Raw genomic sequence first — 20217 nt, 5'->3', positions numbered from 1 at the left:
TTCCCATGGGTAGATGCGGTCCTGCAGGTGACCGTCTAGATGTGGCCTTGGTTAGTGGCGGGGACACTAGCACAGCACAGGCAACAAGTGAGAGAGCCCCGTTACTGGAAAATACGAGAACATTTTAATGGATCACTTCTTGGTCTGCAAGCTGTGGGCTGCTCCTCACTATTTCCCGGGGGGCATGACCACCTGTAGGTGCTTGTCCGATGTTTTCATTTTATTCCAGACCTTCCGATACCCTTTTAAAGACATCTACAAAGCAGAAAAAGGGGGAAAGGGAGAGAAGGTTACTTGAAAAAACAAAACAGTGTGTGCGCCCGTGCTGAAGACCACTGCTGTATTTAAACTTCTGACTGTGCAGGTGGCTGAGGTCCTGTGGTGCATCAAAAGGCCTTTCTCGGGCTGGGATGCAGGGGTAGTGTGTGCTTCGAGTGCTCAAAGCCCTGGGTCTGATCCACAGTGCCCTATAAACATCGGAGTGGTTGTGAGGTTAGGAAGTGGAGGGAAGGGCATCAGAAGTTCAAGGTTATTCTCAGCTACAAATTAAGCTGAGTTAAGCTGAAGGATAGTCTGGGATACACAGGACCCTGTCTCTCATAAAAGGAAAAAGAAAAAAAACCAGCAACAACAAAAACCCAAAAGACCGTTTTAAAGGCTGTGTTTTGTCCAGGGAAATGAGATGGTGCATGCCCCTGTTGGATTCTCTGCTCAGGTCTAGGTGTTATGTGGCCCCAAGTTAGGGCCCTCATGTCCTTCCTGTTACCTAGTTACCACAGAGGGAGATGGATCTGGAGCCAAGACGTAAAAAGATTCCAGTTTTCCCAGCAGCCCATGTAGATTTTTAAGCTACACTACCGACACCGTGTGGGCTGGCCACCATGAGGTCCAGGTGCACGCCACCCATCTCAAAGGCTGCAGGCTGACTTACACAGAGGCCCACAGCAGCTACGTTAGGAGCATGGAGCTAGGTTCTGAAAGTCACTAAAACCCACTATATTCTATTTTCTCTCTCCCCTCTCTCTCTCTGTCTCTGTTTCTCTCCTCTCCAGGGTCTCACTGTACAGCCTTGAGTGGCCTGGAATTCACTATAGAGACCATGCTGGCCTCAAACACAGATCTACCCGCCCCTGCCTCCCAGTGCTGGGCTGAAGGCGTGACCACCACATGCAGCTTTTCATTGTCTTAAAAGCTGTCTTCTCCGTGTAAGAAGCATACCCATGGCATGGAGGGATCCCGCAGACCCTAGAATTCATTATGGAAACAATTAAACACACCCATGACCCTAAAATACACGGTCCCTAACATTGAAATTGAGAGCTTGGAAAAATAACTGCTGTTCATCTTTTGGCTAAGAAGTTGAAACAACTTCAGAGATTACAAGATGGCCGGCACCCCTATAATCTGAACCCGATAAACAAAAGCCTGAAGAAAAACGTCGGTGGCTGGAGATATTCAGTAATCCCATGGTCAGTGCTCTTAGACTAAACCCCGCCTGGGGACAACAGGCTCACCTCTGCGATCTCCACCTTCCTCTCCCACATCTTGATGGTCTTCTGCAGTTCCCCGTTCAAGATCTTCTCCTTGACATACACCATCACCTGTGGGGCCCGGAACTCAGCCAGCTGCTTCCGTAACTTAGCGTTCAAGGTGTAGGCCTTGGCCCTGTCCTGTTGGGAAGCACCCATTAAGCCCATGGAATTCTGGGAGCTCCTGCTCCATCCCCATGTCTCAGTACAGTTCCAAAAGAGAAGGTGACAGTTGCAAAGGGTGGTGCCCTCTCAAGATTCTGTTTTTTTTTTCTAGCAGACTGTAATGTTTTTATCTGGCTCAGAAACACTAGAGTGGCCAGACTTTTCATCCCTTCTTTTCCTTCCTTGTTTTCTTTCTGTCCCTTACTAACTACTATGCTTTCTCTTGTATTTGATTTCTTAAGCTGCTTTGTGTGCGAGATTGTGTATCTATATACACTCCAGTTTTATCAGTTTCAATTCACTTTACTGTCTTGTATGTAAACTATACATAACAAAACTTTCTATTTTAACCATTTTTAAGCATATAACCCAATGGCATTAAGTACATCTATAATCCCAGCCTGTGGGAAGTGGAGGCAGGAGAATTTCGGGTTTGAATTCGTTCTTTGGTGCATATATGGCTGTGAACCCAGTCTGAAGTACAAAGTACCCTTTCCCTCACAAGCAGGGGAGGCAAACTACTCTTGGTACTTCCAACTGGAAAGCTCTTATGTCATAGATCCACCTGAGGTGTTAAATGCTCCTCACTGAGGGTCGCCTTTGGATTCCTTGCATGTCTTGCACTGGGAATGCAGAACTGGGCATTTCTAACCAGATCCATCTTGTCAGTCTGAACGTTAACAAGCTTTCCAGGTGGTTGGTTTCCAGTTTCCAACTTGAGCAGCTCTGTTTTGATCATTGTGACACAAACTAATAAAACATACCAGTAACGTGCTTTGAGAAGGTGAGAATACACACTGATTATCGCAGGCAGGCAGCTGTGGTTAGACCTGAACCCAGAACCACAGTGCACTTGCTTTCTCACAGGGTGATGATGAGAGAATATTGGGTATTCTCTTGTGGCATCTGAGATTACTCCTGTAGCCCCGAAACTCAGCAGGTTGAGGCAGAAGGACTGAGCATTTAAGACTAACCCAGGCTACATAGTGAGACCGTGTCTTGGAAGCGGGGTAGGAGGAGAAGTAGGAAGCATCAAAATGTATTACAGCTGAAGGACGACCGAGGTCTACAATATCTACAAAACATTCCACTTGTGCATTGGGGATGTCGCTACACTGTTCCCATTTCTCTGGAAAAAGCTGCCAATCTGGCAGGGTTCTGGACGGCTGCCTAAAGGACCGACTTATGGAAGAGCATGAGGAGCTCACACCGCAGGACCTTGGAGGAAACAATGGCAATCTCTGGGATAGGCAGTTTAGAGGAACTGTTTTAGTCAGTTCCTGTTGCTGTAATGAACACCATGAGCAAAAGCAACGAGGAGAGAAAAGGGCTTATGTCATTTTACAGCTTGTACTCTGTCATCCAGGAAAGGCGGGGCAGGAACTCAAGGCAGGAATTTAAGTGGAAGCGCTTACTAGGCTGTCTCTAATGGCTGCTCAGCCTGCTTGCTTCCTTCCTGTCTGTCTTTTTTATTTGTATGTGTATATGTGTGTGGGTTTGTGCAGATGAGTGCACAGTGTTGAATCTCTTGCAGCTGGAGTTACTGGCAGTTGTGAGCGGCAGGATGTAATGTGGGAACCAAACCCAAGCCTTCTACAAAAGTAGTACTTGCTCTTCACCACTAATCTGTCTCTCCAGCTTCTCGTCCTGCTTTCTTATAGTGCCCAGGAACACCAGCCCAGGGTCATCATTGCCCACAGTGAGCTGAGCCCTTTCGCATCAATAGTAAGTCAGGAAAATGCACCAACAGCTTGCCCATTGGCCAATATGGCAGGGGCGTTTTCTCAGTTGAGATCCCCTATTCCAAAATGACTCTGTCTCAAGTTGATAGCAAACTAGCCAGGTTCAGTAATACAAGTGACAACAAACAAAAACAGTTGAGCAGCCAGATGGTTAACAGAACCAGACAAACAGACCAAGAAGAGCCTGCCACGTGTATAGAGCAAGCCTCAGAGACTGACTACACCTTGCTGCAAAGTGGCCTGGTGCTAAACTCGATCAGAATGTGAGGCAGTACCCCACAGGATGTCTGAAAGTAATAAAGAAACTAGCCAGTAACTAACATGGATTCATAGCTGGGTGGGATTCCTGCAGAAACAGTTTAGCAGGAAGACAAAAAAAAAAAAAAAAAGAATTCACCTGGAACAGCACCGTGCCTGGTTGTCAGACTGTGTAATCACAAGGCTGAGACCACTGACAACATTAGCAGTAGGAGAAGCAGCATCTACTGACCTGGTCCAACCAGATCGCTAAACAGTGACAATGCCAGGAAAGGAGTCAGGGGATTATCCTGAGTTGCTGTATTATCTAAAACACACGGTTTTCCAAAAATTGTGAGGTGGACAAAAGCAAAACAGGAAAATTCAACCCCCCTAGAAGGACAGAACAAAAAGTAGGCAACATGAGCTGTCCAGATGGTGGACTGAATGCACAGTTTCAAAGAAGCTATTCGAGGACCCAAAGTAGATCATGTTTAAAGACTTAATGGAGAATGGGTGTGGTGGTGAAACCCTTCCAATGCCAGCACTCAGACGGCTGAAGCAGGAGAATCAAGAGTTTGAAACCATCCTGGGTTACATAGCAAAACTGTGTCTCAAAAAAAAAAAAACCTTTAAAAATAATTTATGTATTTTATGTGTATGGGTGCTTTGTCTGTATACCAGTAAAGGACATCTGATCCCATCATAGACAGTTGTGAGCCACCATGTTGAGTGCTGGGAATTGAACTCAAGACCTCTGGTAGAGCACTAAACAACTGAGCCATCTCTCCAGCCCCTCAAAAAAAAAAAAAATCAGTAAAAGATGATAACATCTCATCAAATAGATAATCATAATAAAAAGACGTCATCATCATTGTTATCATTACTTTTTGGTTTTTTTGGTTTTTTTTTTTTTTTTTTTGCGACAATGTCTCACTATGTACCTCTGGCTGTCCTAAAATTCTTTACGTTTATCAATTCACCTATGTCTGTCTCCTAAGTGCTGGGATTGAAGGCATGAGCCATTATGCCTGACAACCATTATTTTTTAAATGGGGAACCTGAGGCTGGATGGATGGCTCAGTGGTTAAGAGAGGGTTACGGATCTTTCCAAGGATCTAATTTTGGTCCCTAGCATCTTTATCAGGCAGCTCACAACCATCTGTAACTCCAGCCTCTAGGGGATCTGATGAGTCTCGCCTCAGTGGGCGCCTGCATTCACTGCACATACCCACACATAGTCATACACACTTATACATGATAAAAAATGAATCTTTAAGAAGTAGCGCACCTGGGGTCCTTTTTAGTAGAATAATGGAAAAGAAGTCCTCCATCATTGTGGGGAATCAATAGTAGATTTAAGCTAGTAGGGGAATCAAGCACTGAACTTGAAGATAGATTGGTAGAGATTATGCAACATGAAGAGAGGAAGTGAAAACAGAAAAATTGGCAGTTTCAAAGAAATGTAGCTAGCACTGGGTGTGGCACATGTCGTGGTGGTAACAGAAGGGGAAAAGGAGAGAGGAAGAGAAAACTGCTCAAAGGTTCCGTGGATAAGAACCTCCCAACTGTTAGTCAGAAAACATTAAGCTCGACACCCAGATAATTGAACAAGCTCTGATGACGGTAAGTGAAATACCGCACACTCCTAACATTGAATGATAAAGCAAAGGAAGAGCTTGAGGTGGGGGGTGAGGGGCAGGAAACAGCACAATCCCACATGCAACCATAGGCAGATCAACACCTGACTGCTCATCGGAAGCAACAGAGGCCACAGGACAATGGAATACAACATACGCTAAATATGGAGGTAAGAAAAGCTCCCCCTTCTTCTCTCCCCTCCCCGTGTGTGTGTGTGTGTGTGTGTGTGTGTGTGTGTTTTATGTATGTTTGTATAGTATGTTCACATATTCATGCAGGTACCTATATGGGTATCTTTCCTGATTACTTCCTATTGTATTTTTTTTTTTTTTTTTTTGAGGCAGGCTCTCTCACTGAACCAGGAGCTTCACTGATTTGGGTAGGTTGGCCAGCTCATGATCACCAGGGATCTTCTTGTCTCCCCCTTACCCCTATGGTCACCAGCACTAAAGTTACAGACGTGCATCTCCGTGCCAGCCTATAAGGGTGCTGGGGATCCAAACTCCAGTCTTCCTGTTTGACTTTACTGACTGAGCCATCGCCCCAGCCCTGGGCACTTATTTCTAATGATGCTGTCAATTAAAATGGATCAGAACTTGAAAAAATGCTGATCCTTAGATGGAATGAGACTCATCCAAGATGAGCACACAGCATCTTCTCATGCCAGGGAAGGCCAGGAGGAGTCTAGAATGCTATAACAACTGAGTGTAGGGATATCCTGGATGGGATCTGCAACAGTCAGAGGACATCAATCAAAAACAAAGGAAGTGCATCTGAAAACATAGACTTTAGTCAATAATAATAAACCAATGTCATTCATTAATTGTAACAAACATCATGCTGACGTTAATTGTTAAAACAGAAAACAAATGTGGGGCAGAAAGAACTTCTCTGAATATCTTTATTTTTCTATAAACATAAAATTTATAATAAAGGGCTATTTATTTTGTTGTTGTTGTTTTATTTTGTTTTGAGACAGGCTCTCTCTTTGTAGCCCTGGCTGTCCTGGAACTCACTATGTAGACCAGGCTGGCCTCCAACTTGTTGAGATCTACCTGCCACTGCCTCCTGAGTGCTGTGATTAAAAGCGTGAGCTACTATGTCTTATAGCCAGTTTTTGCTACTTTGTGGGTTCTTCTTTTTCCCATCCTTTATCCCCCCAGTTCCACCCCCTATCACTAGATAGGAGAAAAAGAAAGATAGAAGGGAAAGAGAAAGAGAGACAAGCAGATAGACAGACAGAGAGACACAGAGACAGAGATCCTTTAATCTAATTTCTTTCCTTTTGTTTCTTTAAGCACAACTACTAACAAACCCCAAACAACCTCCTGAACCACCACCAACCACCCATCCCATCTGTGGGGCTCTAGAATTTATATATCCTCCGAAACTTTCCCAGAATTCCAAATGTCACACAATTGCAGAAACTTTCTGCAGCTGGCAAAATTATACCTCTGCTAGAGCACGAGGCAAATCATAGCCAGCTACTGGGACGCAGCCCCATAACCCCACACCTGGGACTAAGATGAAAACATTCTTATTCATTTCTGTGTTAAAAAAAAAAATCCAGAATTCTCACTACAACCTCCAGCACATGGCTATTTAAGTGAAAGAGTAATAAAAAGATTCACACATCAAGGAAAACCCGGAGAAACCTAGCACATGTGTTTTATAATAAGTACTAAGGGAATTACACAGGCTGAAGACAAGTGACAGCGGAGGGCCTGGAAGTTTTCATTAAGACAAACATTATGTGAGTCATTATCAGTACTAGTCATGGATCTCTTACTTGATTAAAAAATGAAAGCAAATAGGCCTATGCCCTATAAAAAGGAAAATGTATCTGAACAGTGAAAGTACAAAGAACATAATGGAAACAAAGCTGCAAGTGAGTGAAAAGCAACTTTAGGTGGCAACTCCAATCCACAGGAAGGAACAAGAAAACCACAAATGGTAAAATGCGGTTAGTGCCATAAGTTTTACCATTAAACCCTCTTTTCTATTAGCTCTCGAATTCTCCTCTCACACCATTTTTTTAAAGTTATCTCAAAACTTAGATGCAAGAATTAGGGCTCTACAACTTGACGGGAGACAGAGCATCTGCCTAGCATTCTGACTAGGCATCGCTTCTTAGCACCTTCAACCTCACAGCACAGTGTGAAAGAAAAACATGAATTGGACTTCATCAAAATTTTAAAGCCCTGTGTTATAAACAGTACCATGAAGAAGATGAAAGAGAGGTAGAGAGATAGCTCAGTGGTTTGGAGCAGTAGCTTCTCTTCCATAGGACCTGGGTTCAATTCCTGTGCACCTAGAACATGGTGGCTCACAACCATTTGTAACTCCAACTCCAGGGGACCCCACTCCCTCTTCTGCTTTCTTTGGGCACCGGGCAGGTGCATGGTACACAGGCATATATGCAGGTAAGAAACTCATGCACATAAAATGAAATTAAAAAACACCACAGAAAAAGTAAAAATAATATAGGTGATAAGAGATTAAATCTAGGATATGCAAAGAATTCATGCAAACTCAAATTTTAAAGAAAACTTAATTAAAAGTGAAGCAAAGGACTTGGAGTGCACATTTCTCTGAAACAACAGGCAAGGAACCACAAGCAGGAAAAGGTACACTGTGTCATTAATCACCAGGGAGTTTCAGATAAAAACCATAACAAGTCACACAACTTCACACCGACCTGGATGGCCATTAGAGAGAAATAGTGACATGTTGGCGAGAATGTATAGAAGGGACCCATAGGATGGCTCAGTGGTCAAAAATGTTTTCCTCGCCAGTCTGACGACTTGAGTTCAATCCTTGGAACCCGCTTAGGAAACCAAGATGTAAAGTGCAGAAAGTAAGTGTTAGCGGAGTGCTCAACCACAGACGGAACATCTCCGTCACCTCCACTCCCAAGGCCCGGGGACCGACATGGAAGTGGGGGCAGAAAGACTGTAAGAGCCAGAGGTTAGCAAATCTGGGGCAAAACAATGACTGCTGGACAGGATGGGGCTCCTGCATTGGTGAACTCACAGGGCCTGTGGTTGCCTGCAAAAGACCTGCAGAAAACCAAGCCAGTCATTGCTCTGGCCTCGAGCCAGCCGTAACTGAGGAGTTGTTGGTAGCTGTTAGTAGCTGCTGGCTTCTGGAGTTGTGAGGAATAGTGTCGGCGGGGCCCCTGTCAGGTCCACCACACTCCAGTGGATGGCCCCACATCTAGGAGAATATCCCTCAGTGCAAAGTGGACTCAGCGTGCTATTAAAAACAAGGAGAGAAAGGACACAAAGTCTGGAGAGTGGGTGGAGAAGTAGGTGGTAGATCTGGAAGGAGTTTGGGGGAGGAGTGAGGGTGAACATGATCATAAGACACTGTATGAAATTTCCAAAGAAGTAATAAAATTGTACTTTAAAATGGGGCTGGGGAGGTGGCTTGGCGGTTAATAGAGCATTGCTGCTTTTACAGAGGGCTGGGTGTGACTCCCAGCCCCCACACCAGATGGCTCATTACTGCCTGTTATGAAGTTACAGCTTCTAGCTCCAGGGAGATCCAATGTCTCTGACCTCCAGGGGCACATGTGCGCGCGCGCGCGCGCGCACACACACACACACACAAAATAAATAAAACAAACTAAGATAAAAGCCTTAAGATAGTGTACAGAAATTGGAGCCTAACATACTACTGGTGAGAATGTAAAATATTGTAGCCACATTGCAATTTGTCGGTTTCTCCAAATGTTCAACATAGTATTGCTGTGTGTAACTCACAATTCTACTTTATTTACATACTCAAGAGGAAAGAAAGCACAGCTGCACAAAAACTGTAAACAAGGATATTCGTACCAGCACCAACAGTAGCTGAAAAGTGGAACCCCACGTACAAACAAACAAGACCCATATATGTGATGGATCCTTTTATCTGAAATGTCCAGGTAGGAAAACATACAAAGACACACTGTATAGCAGTGGTTGACTAGGCTGGAGGAAGGAAGGAAGGTGAGATGGGGAATAGAGAAGGGTTTGGAACAGGGCCAGGGTTTCTTCCTGGGAGATGAAGAGGTTCTAGGTTTATTGTGCCAATAGTCTAACTGTGACTATGCCACACACTCTTGAGCTGTATGCTCTCAGTAAACTTGTCTTTTGATGTTAATAAAGGCACCAGGCATGGTAACATATGCCTTCAGTCCCAACACTCAAGACGCAGAGGCAGGTTCTCTGAGTTCTCTGAGTTCAAGGCCAGCCTGGTCTACTGAGTGAGTTCCAGGACAGGCAGCACTATACAGAAAAACTCTGTCTCAGAGAAACAAAAAGTTAACAAAGAACCCAGGCATGGTAGTAACACACCTTTAATCCTAGAACTCAGGACACAGAGGTAGGCAGATCTCTGTGAGGCCAGCCTGGTCTACATAAGGAATTCCAGACCAACCAGAGCTACATAGTGAGTCCTTGTTTGTTTGTTTGTTTGTTTGTTTGTTTAAAGGTAACAAAGAGCCATGTGATGCTTGAATGAAAATGGCCCCTATAGGCTCATATATTTGAATACTTGGTCTCCAGTTGGTGGAACTGTTTGGAATAGGTTAGAAGATGAGGCCCTGCTGGAGCAGGTATATCATCGGGGGCAGGCTTTGAGGGTCCAAAACAACTCAGCCCATTCCCAGTGCCTCTCTCTGCCTCCAGTTTTCCAATCAAGGTGTGAGCTCTCAGCTGCCCCTGCCACTGTGCCTTTGCACCGCCATCGTGAACTCTAATCCTCTGAAATCATGAGCCCGGAATTAACACTTCTTGTACGAGTTGCGTTGGTCATGGTGTTTTATCGGAAACACTTTAATCGGAAAGTACCTAAGGCAGGATGGAAGTGTGACCTTTGTAAAACATGCGAGAAGCCCTGGGTTCAGTCCCCAGCACTGAGAAAAAGAAGCTAACAGGAAAAATAAGATGTGCTAAATAAAGAATTGCAGGACTTTAAAAGGTAGATTTTAAGCTTTAGCAGTGATCAAACCCAGAGGAAAAAACAATGGTCAGACTGCAGCTTCAGCTTTGGCCCCTGCCACTCTGTCCCAAGGCTTTCTGTGGGAGCTGGTTCTCCATCAAGCACATGAGGTGGGTGTTGACCCCACGGTCTGATGTGGCAATCCTGTGGGGTTCTGGCCACCGTGAACAGGTTTGGGTCACACAAATTCCTGGAGACACTTCAGATCCCCTCAAAACCGTGACACTAATAACTGTACTCATGGCTTAGAGGCTGACAAAGCACTTTATAGGTAGACTTATTTAGTCATTACCACAAGGACCCTGACCTCTATTTTATACGTGTGAAAAAGGTCCTGTCACACTCAAATACACGCAGCAGTCCTGAACGGAGGCCAGGCCTTCCGCCAGGAAGCCAATGGACTCTCTCCTTCCCGAGGGATCCTCTCTGGATAACATTCTAGTGTAGTATACACACGACAGAGAGTCAGCTAACACGTGCTGAGAGCATGCAGTGTTGGTGCACTGCGTGACCCCGCCCACCCTTCCACACTCCGACTATTGGCTGTGGAGCGAGCTCTGGCTGGCCAGGGGTCACAGTCCTTCAAGCTGAACATCCAAAGGACAGATGTGCTTCACAAAGCACCCTTCCCCTCCTTCCTCCCCCCTTCTTGTTCCCTCCCATCTCTACCTTTATATAAAACATTGTACATTTTGTATCAGTTACATTGCTATACACATTATTTTGGTTTGGTTTGGTTTGGTTTTGGTTTTTCAAGACGGTTTCTCTGTGTAGTTGTCCTGGACTCACTTTGTAGACCAGGCTGGCCTCAAATTCACAGAGATCTGTCTGCCTCTGCCTCCCGGGTCGCTGGGCTTACAGGCAGGCACCACCACACCCACTTACATTACATATTTTTTAAAGGTTATAGGCACAGAACCTCAGAACTCTCCAAGTGGTACCTTGGCATGCTCTTTGTGCGCAAACACTTGAACATTACCCAGCAGTAAATGTCACATCACTGAGCTGTGAGTCCAGCGTCTGCTTTTGTGGCTCAAAGCTATTTTGATTTTTGTGGTCTGGGCTCCTCCTCTAGATTGACAACCAAGGACCTGGGGTCTTGGTGGACAGTGACCCCTGTGGACAGGAGGAGGCAAACATCAAAAACAGTAACTGCTGGCCCCTTACCTCCTCTGCATGAATGGTTTCTTTTTCAATTTTCCCAAGCAGCTCATTTCTCATCATGATCTCCTTGTCTAGATTGTTGTATATATCCATGGCCCGATGAAGCTTGTTCTGAAACACACAGCAGGGCACACGGTAAGAGGAGCGTTCAGAACCGCAGGGAGGGGAGACAGGAGCGAGGCAAGGCTGTCCACGCCATCTACATAGACGCCTATCGACTGGGAGCGCCAAACATGTCCAGACCTGGTGTCTGAGAACAGGCTGGGGGAAAGGAGAGGACCTTGGGATCTTGACCTCCCATGGAGACTGCGGAGTGCTCCAACAACTGAACTCAAATCTTGCCGCACTGTTTCCTAAGAGAAACTTTAAGTCGCCAAACAGGGATACGGTCACCTTGCTAGGTTGTGAGCAGACATCCTGCTAGAGGGAGCAGAGCATTGCACGGCTGTCACGACCAGCTCACGAGGGAGTAGGAGAAGGATCCAACCTCTCTCCCCATGTAAAAGCAAGGGAGCCAGGATTTAATGGATGTGATGTGGTCTCTCAGCCTCTGAGCTCCATGACATACTTCTGCCTAAAGGAGCTGGGCCTGCTGGTGTCAGAGAACCCTGCAGAAACTGCCTCATGGATGCCCACTGCATTAGTTGGCCTTCAGTTCCCCGAGCCCCTGCTGCTTTGATTGGCCTCCTCTGGAACATTCTCCCTGGGCCCTACCCTGCAGGGAAGTCTCTAGAAATGCTGGAATGTACTCTGCCTGGCTGAGGACTGGGCACGGCTAATGAAACAGTCTAGGCCTTGCCTCCAGGAAGCTCACTCACACAGCCCATGCCAGGAGAGGTGAGGAGGCACAAAATCATGGTGAGAAGAATTCCAGGATTGCACCTGTGCCAAGGGGCACACAGTGGGCAGAAGCTGGTGTGTGTCGGGAGTGGGGGTGTCCTGCAGCAGGAATGAGAACAGAGAACTAAAAAATAAAAGCACACTTTGCTCTGTGACGAAGGAAGAGGGGGCAAGGAAAGGGTAGGGGAGAAAGAGGGTCCCAAAGGAGCTGGAAGAGATCACAAAGCCAATGGGAAGAGGAGGCTGCAGGGACGCTGCCCCAGAATCTCAAAACTTAGAGGAAGCAGAGATGCCTGGTGCCACCTAGGAACCACTCACTCCTGGTTCTTCCAGGCTTCGCTTCTTGAAGCCTTTTCTTCCTATTCCCTGCCCTGTGTGAGGACGAGAAACTAGACAAACATGGGTCCGCTGTGGGGTGCAGGGCTGAAGGCAGCATTTGGCAGAGCTTTACCACAAGCCAGCCATTCAGGTGGGAGGGAGAAGAGCCAGTGGAGATGATTCCCTAGCTCTTAGAGGCAGGGCGGAATCAACGCTGCTCTGTTCGGCCACATGACGCCAAACCGCATGAGGGCCGCTCAGTGGCAGAGTCAGCCACTTGAGGTCACTACAGAAAAGACAGGCCTGGCTTTCCAGTGTAACAGAAAGCACCTTCAGAGTCCATGCTTAAATCGACGGCCGCTCCTTGTCTCCATTCACCCAGGGCACAGGGAAGCTGGCTTCTCTGCCCATAGGGCCACCAGGCCGAAATCTAGGAGTTGGCCATGACCTCAGCTTGTGTCTAGATTTCGAGGGCCTCTCTTAAGCATAATGGTTGCTGGCAGAGTGCATTTCTTTGAAGTCCATGGAGTCAGAGGAAACACCAGCGCCGTCCACATTCAGGCTCACCGAGGAGAGTCACAGAAGAAAAGGGGTCTGCCTGGATGTTCTCAGAGCTGTGCCCTGAGCATTTGGCCGGGTCCCTGGCAGGCACAGGCATCGGTGTTTTGCCAATAAAGAGTTAATCTGAATGTTTTCAACAAAGTGTCTTACTTGGGTATTTGATATATGTGACAAATGGCTCTCCCTTTCACCTTCCCATGACCGCCAAATATACAGCTAAACTGCTGACACTTAGCTGCTCTTCGCTGAGCACCTGCTCTGGGCAGGCCTTGTTCTCTACTTCTGGGCACACCACACAGACCACACTCCTTCCAGGGGTGAGACCTTGCCTCTGATAGCTGAAGCACCTGTACTGCATGAAACCTCGTCATTCCCGCCAGCACAGCCGCCAGCCAACCCCAGGTAGCGTCAGACTCCCAATGTCACTCCTGCTCTCTTCTCCCATGAGAGCTGAGAACTGGGACACAAGAGAAGCCGCAGAAGCAGCAAGACAGCTTCTCCCTCAGTTCCTTACTTGGGCCTACCCTGGGACTCCGGTGAACATCTCTTTTGGCTCCACCTTTGTTCACCTTCATGGGAAATAGGCTCACAGGCACTATTCCGACTGGCCAGCTGTGCTGCTGCTCCCATTTCTCCAGTAGGCTACGCCATGACCCACCCTACGGAGGACAGACTCCGAGACCTGGCAGCTTCACCGTGGAAACCGTAGTTCCACTGCCCAAACTCTACAAGTCCAGGCAGGCACTGAGCTGCTGAGCTGTCTCCACGGGATGAAGTCGAGGACCAGTGTCAGCTAGCCGAGTCCTACCCAGGTCTCCGGGCATTGAGGATCTGGAAGACCTGGGCTGGGCTCATCTTGAAGTAACTGTTCAGATGGCGTAAGCCAAACGTGGACGGTCTGCTCGTTAACCACACGTGAGCCTCAGAATGCTGGCTCGGTATTGCTTCGTGCTCTGTGGGATGAAGGAGGGCGAGTGGAATGCACACGCGGCAGGCGGTCGGTCCCCCACTGGCTTGCCAAAAACCTCAGCATTTTCACTTCAGGGTTTTTGTGTGTTTGTTTGTTTGTTTGTTTGTTTGTAAAGAAAAAATGTTGAGCAAATGTTAAGTCTGGTCTCACTTTGTTTCGCTTTTCCTGTGGAGGATTTTTGGAGCTTTTGTTCGCTAGGAGGCAAGGTCTCCCTGTGTTGCCCAAGCTGCCCTCCCCACCCCCAAGCACAGGGATTATGGACACATGCTACTTTGCCTGGCTACAAGTTCACATTCTTGTGGGCCAAATGAAGCTTATGTAGGAGCTAACCAAGCCACCGCCACCACTGTCACCTAGGCACAGGAGCCAGCAACCTCATTCTGTGGAGGGCCAGAGGGTAAACTTTTTCAACCTTGCAGGACCAGGGGCAAAATTTTACACACTATATAGTGACTCATGCTAGCGAGGGAAAGGCTCCCACGTTCCTACAAGCAGAATGGCGACCGGGCACCATACTTTCGAACAGGGCTGGTGAGGTGGCTCAGTGGGTGGACCTGTCTGCCATGCTGCATTTAATCCCTGTGAGCCACATGGTAGGAGAGAACTGAATATATGTATTTTATATATGCATATATATATATAATAAGATCTCTATCACATCTGTGATAGAGATGGACTTTCTAGAAAGCAGGTCAGTTTTTCTGAGTTGGTTTGACAGTGTTCTCCATTGAGTTACATGCAAGTGTTTCTCAGCGAAGGCCATTCTTAGCTCACAGGCCATTTGGCTAGGGGAGGGGAAGGGGGAGGAAACGGGCTGAGTGGGGGTGAACGACACACAACCTGCTCACTCATTTTGCCGGCCACTGCAATACTTCACTCCTCACAGGGTGAGCAGATGGCCTGGTCTGCTGAGGATAGGCCCTATTCATGCCCATAGTCCCTGCTGAATTATTAATAGTGCCTCTTTTCTCTTCCCCCAAAGCGTTGCATTCGGCTGTTAAATAATTTAGTAGTTTTCTGATTTATAGCGGAGACTGTTTTCCTTTGCAGGGTTTGTGAAGTGCCGGATACATACCTCAATTAAATGGGGCCCGAACGTGGTTCACTTTCAAACACAAAAACCTCCTGGGGAATTCAAAACAAAGCCAGGTCCATGGCCCTCACCAGCTCATTCAATCAGTCAGGGTGGGACTAGAACACAGATGTATGTGTTCACAAGGAGAAAGCTCCCAGGTGGGCCTCATGTACGGATAGGACTGTGAAAACATTCTGGGGGTTTTAGGAGACCAGGCTTTACCAAGTCAGAAGAAGTCAGGGGACAGCAGGAGATGCCCACGGGCTGGGAAACTCCTGGTGTTCACAGGTGGCTGGAGGAAGCCAGGCAGGGTGCCTGGCCCTGAGGTGGGCTTACCTTGTAGGTGTTGAGAACCTGTAAGGTGTTCCCACAGGCCAGCTTCAGCTGGATCAGCTCTTTATTCCTCGCTTCGATCGTCTCTAAAAACTGAGCGTTCTCGATTTTCAGCTGCTGAAAGTCGACATCATGGAGGGCCTCGCCCACCTCCTCCTTCTGTGATTCAGAAAGGCAAGGTCAGGGGTGACCATCAGCTTAAGCTCCCACCTCGAAATCTGCCGAGATTTTGGAGACCTGCCACCACCGCGTGAAAACGTCCTGGGCATTGGTATGGTGCTACGCACCAGGGCTCACATCCACATCTCTCTGCGCAGCAATGGCATATATGTTAAAGGTCATCCACATCCTCCCCACGTCCAGACCCCTCAGCATGATGCCTGAGCCTGCACAAAGCCCTGGAGACCAGGAGCTCATCTCTGCAGGCAGCCGCAGGGCAGCGTTCCTTTTTCTAGCCCTCCCTTGATCTTCCTTTCCACAGCAGCCCTAGGCACAGACAGCCACCCTCCCTCCTCTTGCACTCACCACACTGTCTGTTGCTTTCAAATGTGGAGTTTATGTTGGTGGGGCTGCCAGGGGAAGGGCAGAGCAGAGCCAGTCCCTCCTTGGTCTGGTTTGTGTTTCTAGGACAGCCTGGGCCCCTGCTGAGCTTATTGTCCTAGACTTTTAATCTAAACCTGGGATTATGCAGGTATTTTGGGAGTCTTACATTTCTCCTTAGTCACGTTAGGGCTGCTGCAGCTTGTTGAGGTCTTTCTGGATCCTGACTCCACCAAGCACTAGTTGACTGACATGACCAATGTCCTGTCCCAGTCCTATGTCACTGTTCATGGCTACCTCTGAGGCACATGTCATCAGCACCCACATTTGATATAATGATAAAAACATTGGTCAAGGAAATGCTGGCGCTCTAGACCGTGCTCCAGGATCCTGGGGCCACACCAGCCCTCCTGCCTTTAACTGGGAGTCCTGGAAGTCAACTGTTGAAACACCACGGTACAGTGCACTGATCCCACTTGGCCACATCCCTCAAAATCCACACGTGTCATAAGAATCTCAAGTCCAAGCCGGCTTTGTTTACAGAAAGCCTTAAATTTGCCTGCCCAGAAGCTATATTGGTTTCAACAAATGGCTTCAAACCCAGTGGCTTACACGCATGGAGGTATATTACTTTCCCCTGAAGGTCTGAACGGGTTTGGTGATAAAATCATGTTATCAGTGCTGCGTTCCTTATGGAGGCTCTTGGGAAGAACATTTCCTTGTTCTTCCCAGCTTTTGGGAGCTACCTGTATTCCTTGGCTCGTGACCCCTTCCTCTATCACGATTATCATCATTTTGACCTCTGCTTATTATGTTTTCTCTCACCCTCTTTCCTTTCTCTCATAGGAGGAAAGTGATGTTGGGGGCAGCCAGGTATTCCAAGGTCATCTACTTCGTAGGTTAGCTTTAATTGTCCAATTGAAACAACCTAAAATCACCTATGAAGAGTGTCTCAACAAGGGTTTATCTATATTGGGCTGCCCTGTTGGGGAGTCTTATTAGGCTAATTAATGTAGGAAGACCCAGTCCACTGTGGGTATCATCATCCCCTAGGCAAGGGGTCCTGAACTGTATTAAGAGTGCAGAAATCCAGATGAGCACAAACAAACAAACAAGCAAGCAAACATATGCACATTTTTTCCTGCTCTTGACTAGAGAAGTGTGGATGTCATGTGACTAGCTGTTTGAAGTACCTGCCACCTTGAATTCCCTGTAATGCTGGACCATAACCAGGAACTATAAGCTGAAAAACTGTTGTTTCTCCCCTAAGTTGCTTTTTCTCAAAGTATTTTATCACAGCAACAGAAATAAAACTAGAACATCTCCTCACCTCAAGACCCATAAACTAATAACAACTGCAAAAGTTCTTCTGCTTTGTAAAATAACCTGTCCAAAGATTCCAGGGACTAGGACAGGACTGTCAGGGGTGGGAGGGCTGATGGGTGGGGATATTACTCAGTGTGGTGGTTTGAATAGGAATGTCCGTCACAGACTCATGTGTTTGAATGCTTGGTCGATATTAGGTGTGGCCTTGTTGGAGTAGGTGTGACATTGTTGGAGAAAGTGTGTCACTCTGAAGGTGGGCGTTGAGGTCTCATATGCTCAAGGCACACACTGTCTCCTTCTGCTGCCTGCGGATCAAGATGTAGAACTCTCCATTCCTTCTCCAGTACCATATCTGTCTGCATGCTTCCATGCTTCCTGCCATGATGACAATGGAGCAAATCTCTGAAACTGAAGCCAGCCCCAACTAAATATTTTCCTTTATAAGAGATGCCATGGTCATGGTATCTCTTGACAGCAAGAAAACTCTAACTAAGGCACTTAGATTATCTTTTTTAAAAGAAAGAAAAAAAAAAATCCACATACCTGCCTCAGTTGTAAGAGCATCTTTTTCTTCTGAACTTTGAGAGAAACGTTTTTCAAACATAATTTATCCTTCATATTATCCTTTAAAAAAAAAAAAAAGCACATTTTAATCAGTTAGTCCTCTTTTCCCCTGTTGATCTGAATAGTAAACCTGGGACTACAAAGCAGAGCTTGCGCACCAGCATTCAGTCATTTCTTTCCCGCCATCTTCATTCTGCCCAAACTGGCGTTGAGATGACATTTCACTGAAAGCTGGGTTGGGTCTTTGCCAGTGTCACAGGGCTTCCTCGATTGGCATGGCTCGGGTGTGGTGCCACTGCAGGGGCCTTTACTGACAATACAATCTTGGGCCTCGTTGACCTTTTGTTCAGAGGGCAGGCTGCAAACTTTTTATCTTTCATAATGTGTTAGGATTAAGAACCCTCTGGCTGGAGAGATGGCTCAACGGTTAAGCCCACTGGCTACTCTTCCAAGGTGTTGAATCCAATTCCCAGCGACCCTATCTATAATATGATCTAATGCCCTCTTCTGGCATGCAGGTGTACATGCAGATAGAGCACTTGTATACATAAAATGAAGAAATAAATCTTAAAAAAAAAAAGATTAAGATGGCCAACTGATGGGCAGAGTGAATGGAATTTTATGTAAGAAGTGGGAAATAGTAAGAGCTGGAGGGGATGGGAACTCCACAAGCAGAGCAACAGAACAAGATAATTTGAACACAGGGAACTTCCCAGAGACTCATACTCCAACCAAGGACTATTCATGGAGATAACCTAGAACTCCTGCACGGATGTAGCCCATGGCAGTTCAGTGTCCAAGTGGGTTACATAGTAATGGGAAGAGTGACTGCCTCTGACATAATCTGATTGGCTTGCTCGTTGATCACCTCTCCGTGAGGGGGGAGCAGCCTTACCAGGCCACAGTAGAGGACAATGCAGCCAATTTTGATGAGAACTGATAGACTAAGATCAGAAAGGAGAGGAGAACCTCCCCTATCAGTGGACTTGGGGAGTGGCATGCATGCAGAAAGGAGAGGGAGGGTGGGATCGGGAGGGGAGGAGGGAGGGGCTTATGGGGAGATACAAAATGAATAAAGTGTAATTAATAAAAAATTTAAAAAAAAAGATTAAGAACCCTGCTCAAGTGATGCCAGGTTAGCATGCTTAACTATTATGCACAGTTGAAAGCTTACTCTCCTCACCCAATTCCCTTCCTTTCTCATGTTAGTCTGAGTCCATCTCCTTATAGGAAGGAGATGAAAAAGGCTTGAGAGCGACCTATCTCACCCTATGCAGTAACCGGACTAGTTTGTAGCTTTCTCAGGGAAACACACAGATCATGAAACCCAAAATAAACGAGAGGAAACCAAGCTGATACTGTGAGCAGTCATCCTTCCTGGTTGGTCTTGGTTTTGTCATTGCCTTTTTGGTTTTGCCTTCATAAACATGCATTTAAAAGGCATGCTTTGGGGGTTGGAAAGATGGCTCAGCCTTTAAGAGAACTGGCTGCTCCTCACTAGGACAGGGCTTTGATTCCCAGCACCCACGTGGAAGCTTATTTGAGTCCAGTTTCAGGAGATCCGATGTGCTCCCTTTGCCTGCACAAGCACCAGGCATGCGCATGGTACACATTTATCTACGTAGGCAAAAACGACATACAAACACACACACAAAAAACCATATACATGACATTTTTAAAAATTGAAATACATGCACATTTGGAGATTTAAAAAGTTTTACATATGTTGGTAGTATTGTAGGGGAGTACAGGAGAAAATGCAGGCCTGACCTGGTGGCCAGCCTTCTCGGCACACTGCACCGCGCTCCTGAGGTCAGAACACTGAATTCTGAAGTAGAGTGGGTAGCCTGTAGCTGGCCTGTGGACGAGTCTGCACCCTCCACATCTCCTAGAGACCCTGGTGATGTGAGCGCTCACTCCCCAGTCTGAGGTAATGTGCCAGCCAGTCACAGTCAATAGGCTTCCACTGTATAAGTGGTTGCTCACGTGCGGTAAAGCAGATGCTGTTCCCTGAAACCCTGTCCTGAGTGGTTTACCCTTTACTGAACCACAGGCATTGCTGTCTTGTCTGAGACAAGGAACAGCTGCAGTAGACTTCTTTCTTTTTCTCCCCCCCCCCCCCCCCCAGAGACAGGGTCTCTCTACATAATCCTGGCTGTCCTGGAACTATGTAGATCAGGCTAACCTGGAACTCACAGAGATCCACCTGCCTCTGTCTGTCTCCTG

General features: G+C 46.8%; 1 protein-coding gene across 2 annotated transcripts in view; it reads right to left on the bottom strand.

Annotated features, from left to right (window-relative positions):
- Nucleotides 1-110: 110 nt before the first annotated feature.
- Nucleotides 111-20217, bottom strand: part of Ccdc113 (coiled-coil domain containing 113) — a 28989-nt gene continuing 8882 nt past the window's right edge. For both annotated transcript variants that reach the window (XM_055621352.1, XM_055621353.1), the window contains 5 exons: nucleotides 17971-18051; nucleotides 15565-15720; nucleotides 11468-11575; nucleotides 1515-1670; nucleotides 111-255 (listed from right to left, as the gene is read on the bottom strand). In XM_055621352.1, coding sequence (XP_055477327.1) covers nucleotides 169-255; nucleotides 1515-1670; nucleotides 11468-11575; nucleotides 15565-15720; nucleotides 17971-18051 — 588 coding nt within the window. In that variant the 3' untranslated portion in view covers nucleotides 111-168. The remainder of the gene's footprint in view (nucleotides 256-1514; nucleotides 1671-11467; nucleotides 11576-15564; nucleotides 15721-17970; nucleotides 18052-20217) is intronic.

The sequence above is a fragment of the Psammomys obesus genome, unplaced genomic scaffold, assembly GCF_907164565.1.
Source record: "Psammomys obesus unplaced genomic scaffold, mPsaObe1.curated_primary_1811, whole genome shotgun sequence".
In the NCBI taxonomy this organism is placed as follows: Eukaryota; Metazoa; Chordata; class Mammalia; order Rodentia; family Muridae; genus Psammomys; species Psammomys obesus.
This window is presented reverse-complemented; position numbering and strand designations above follow the sequence as displayed.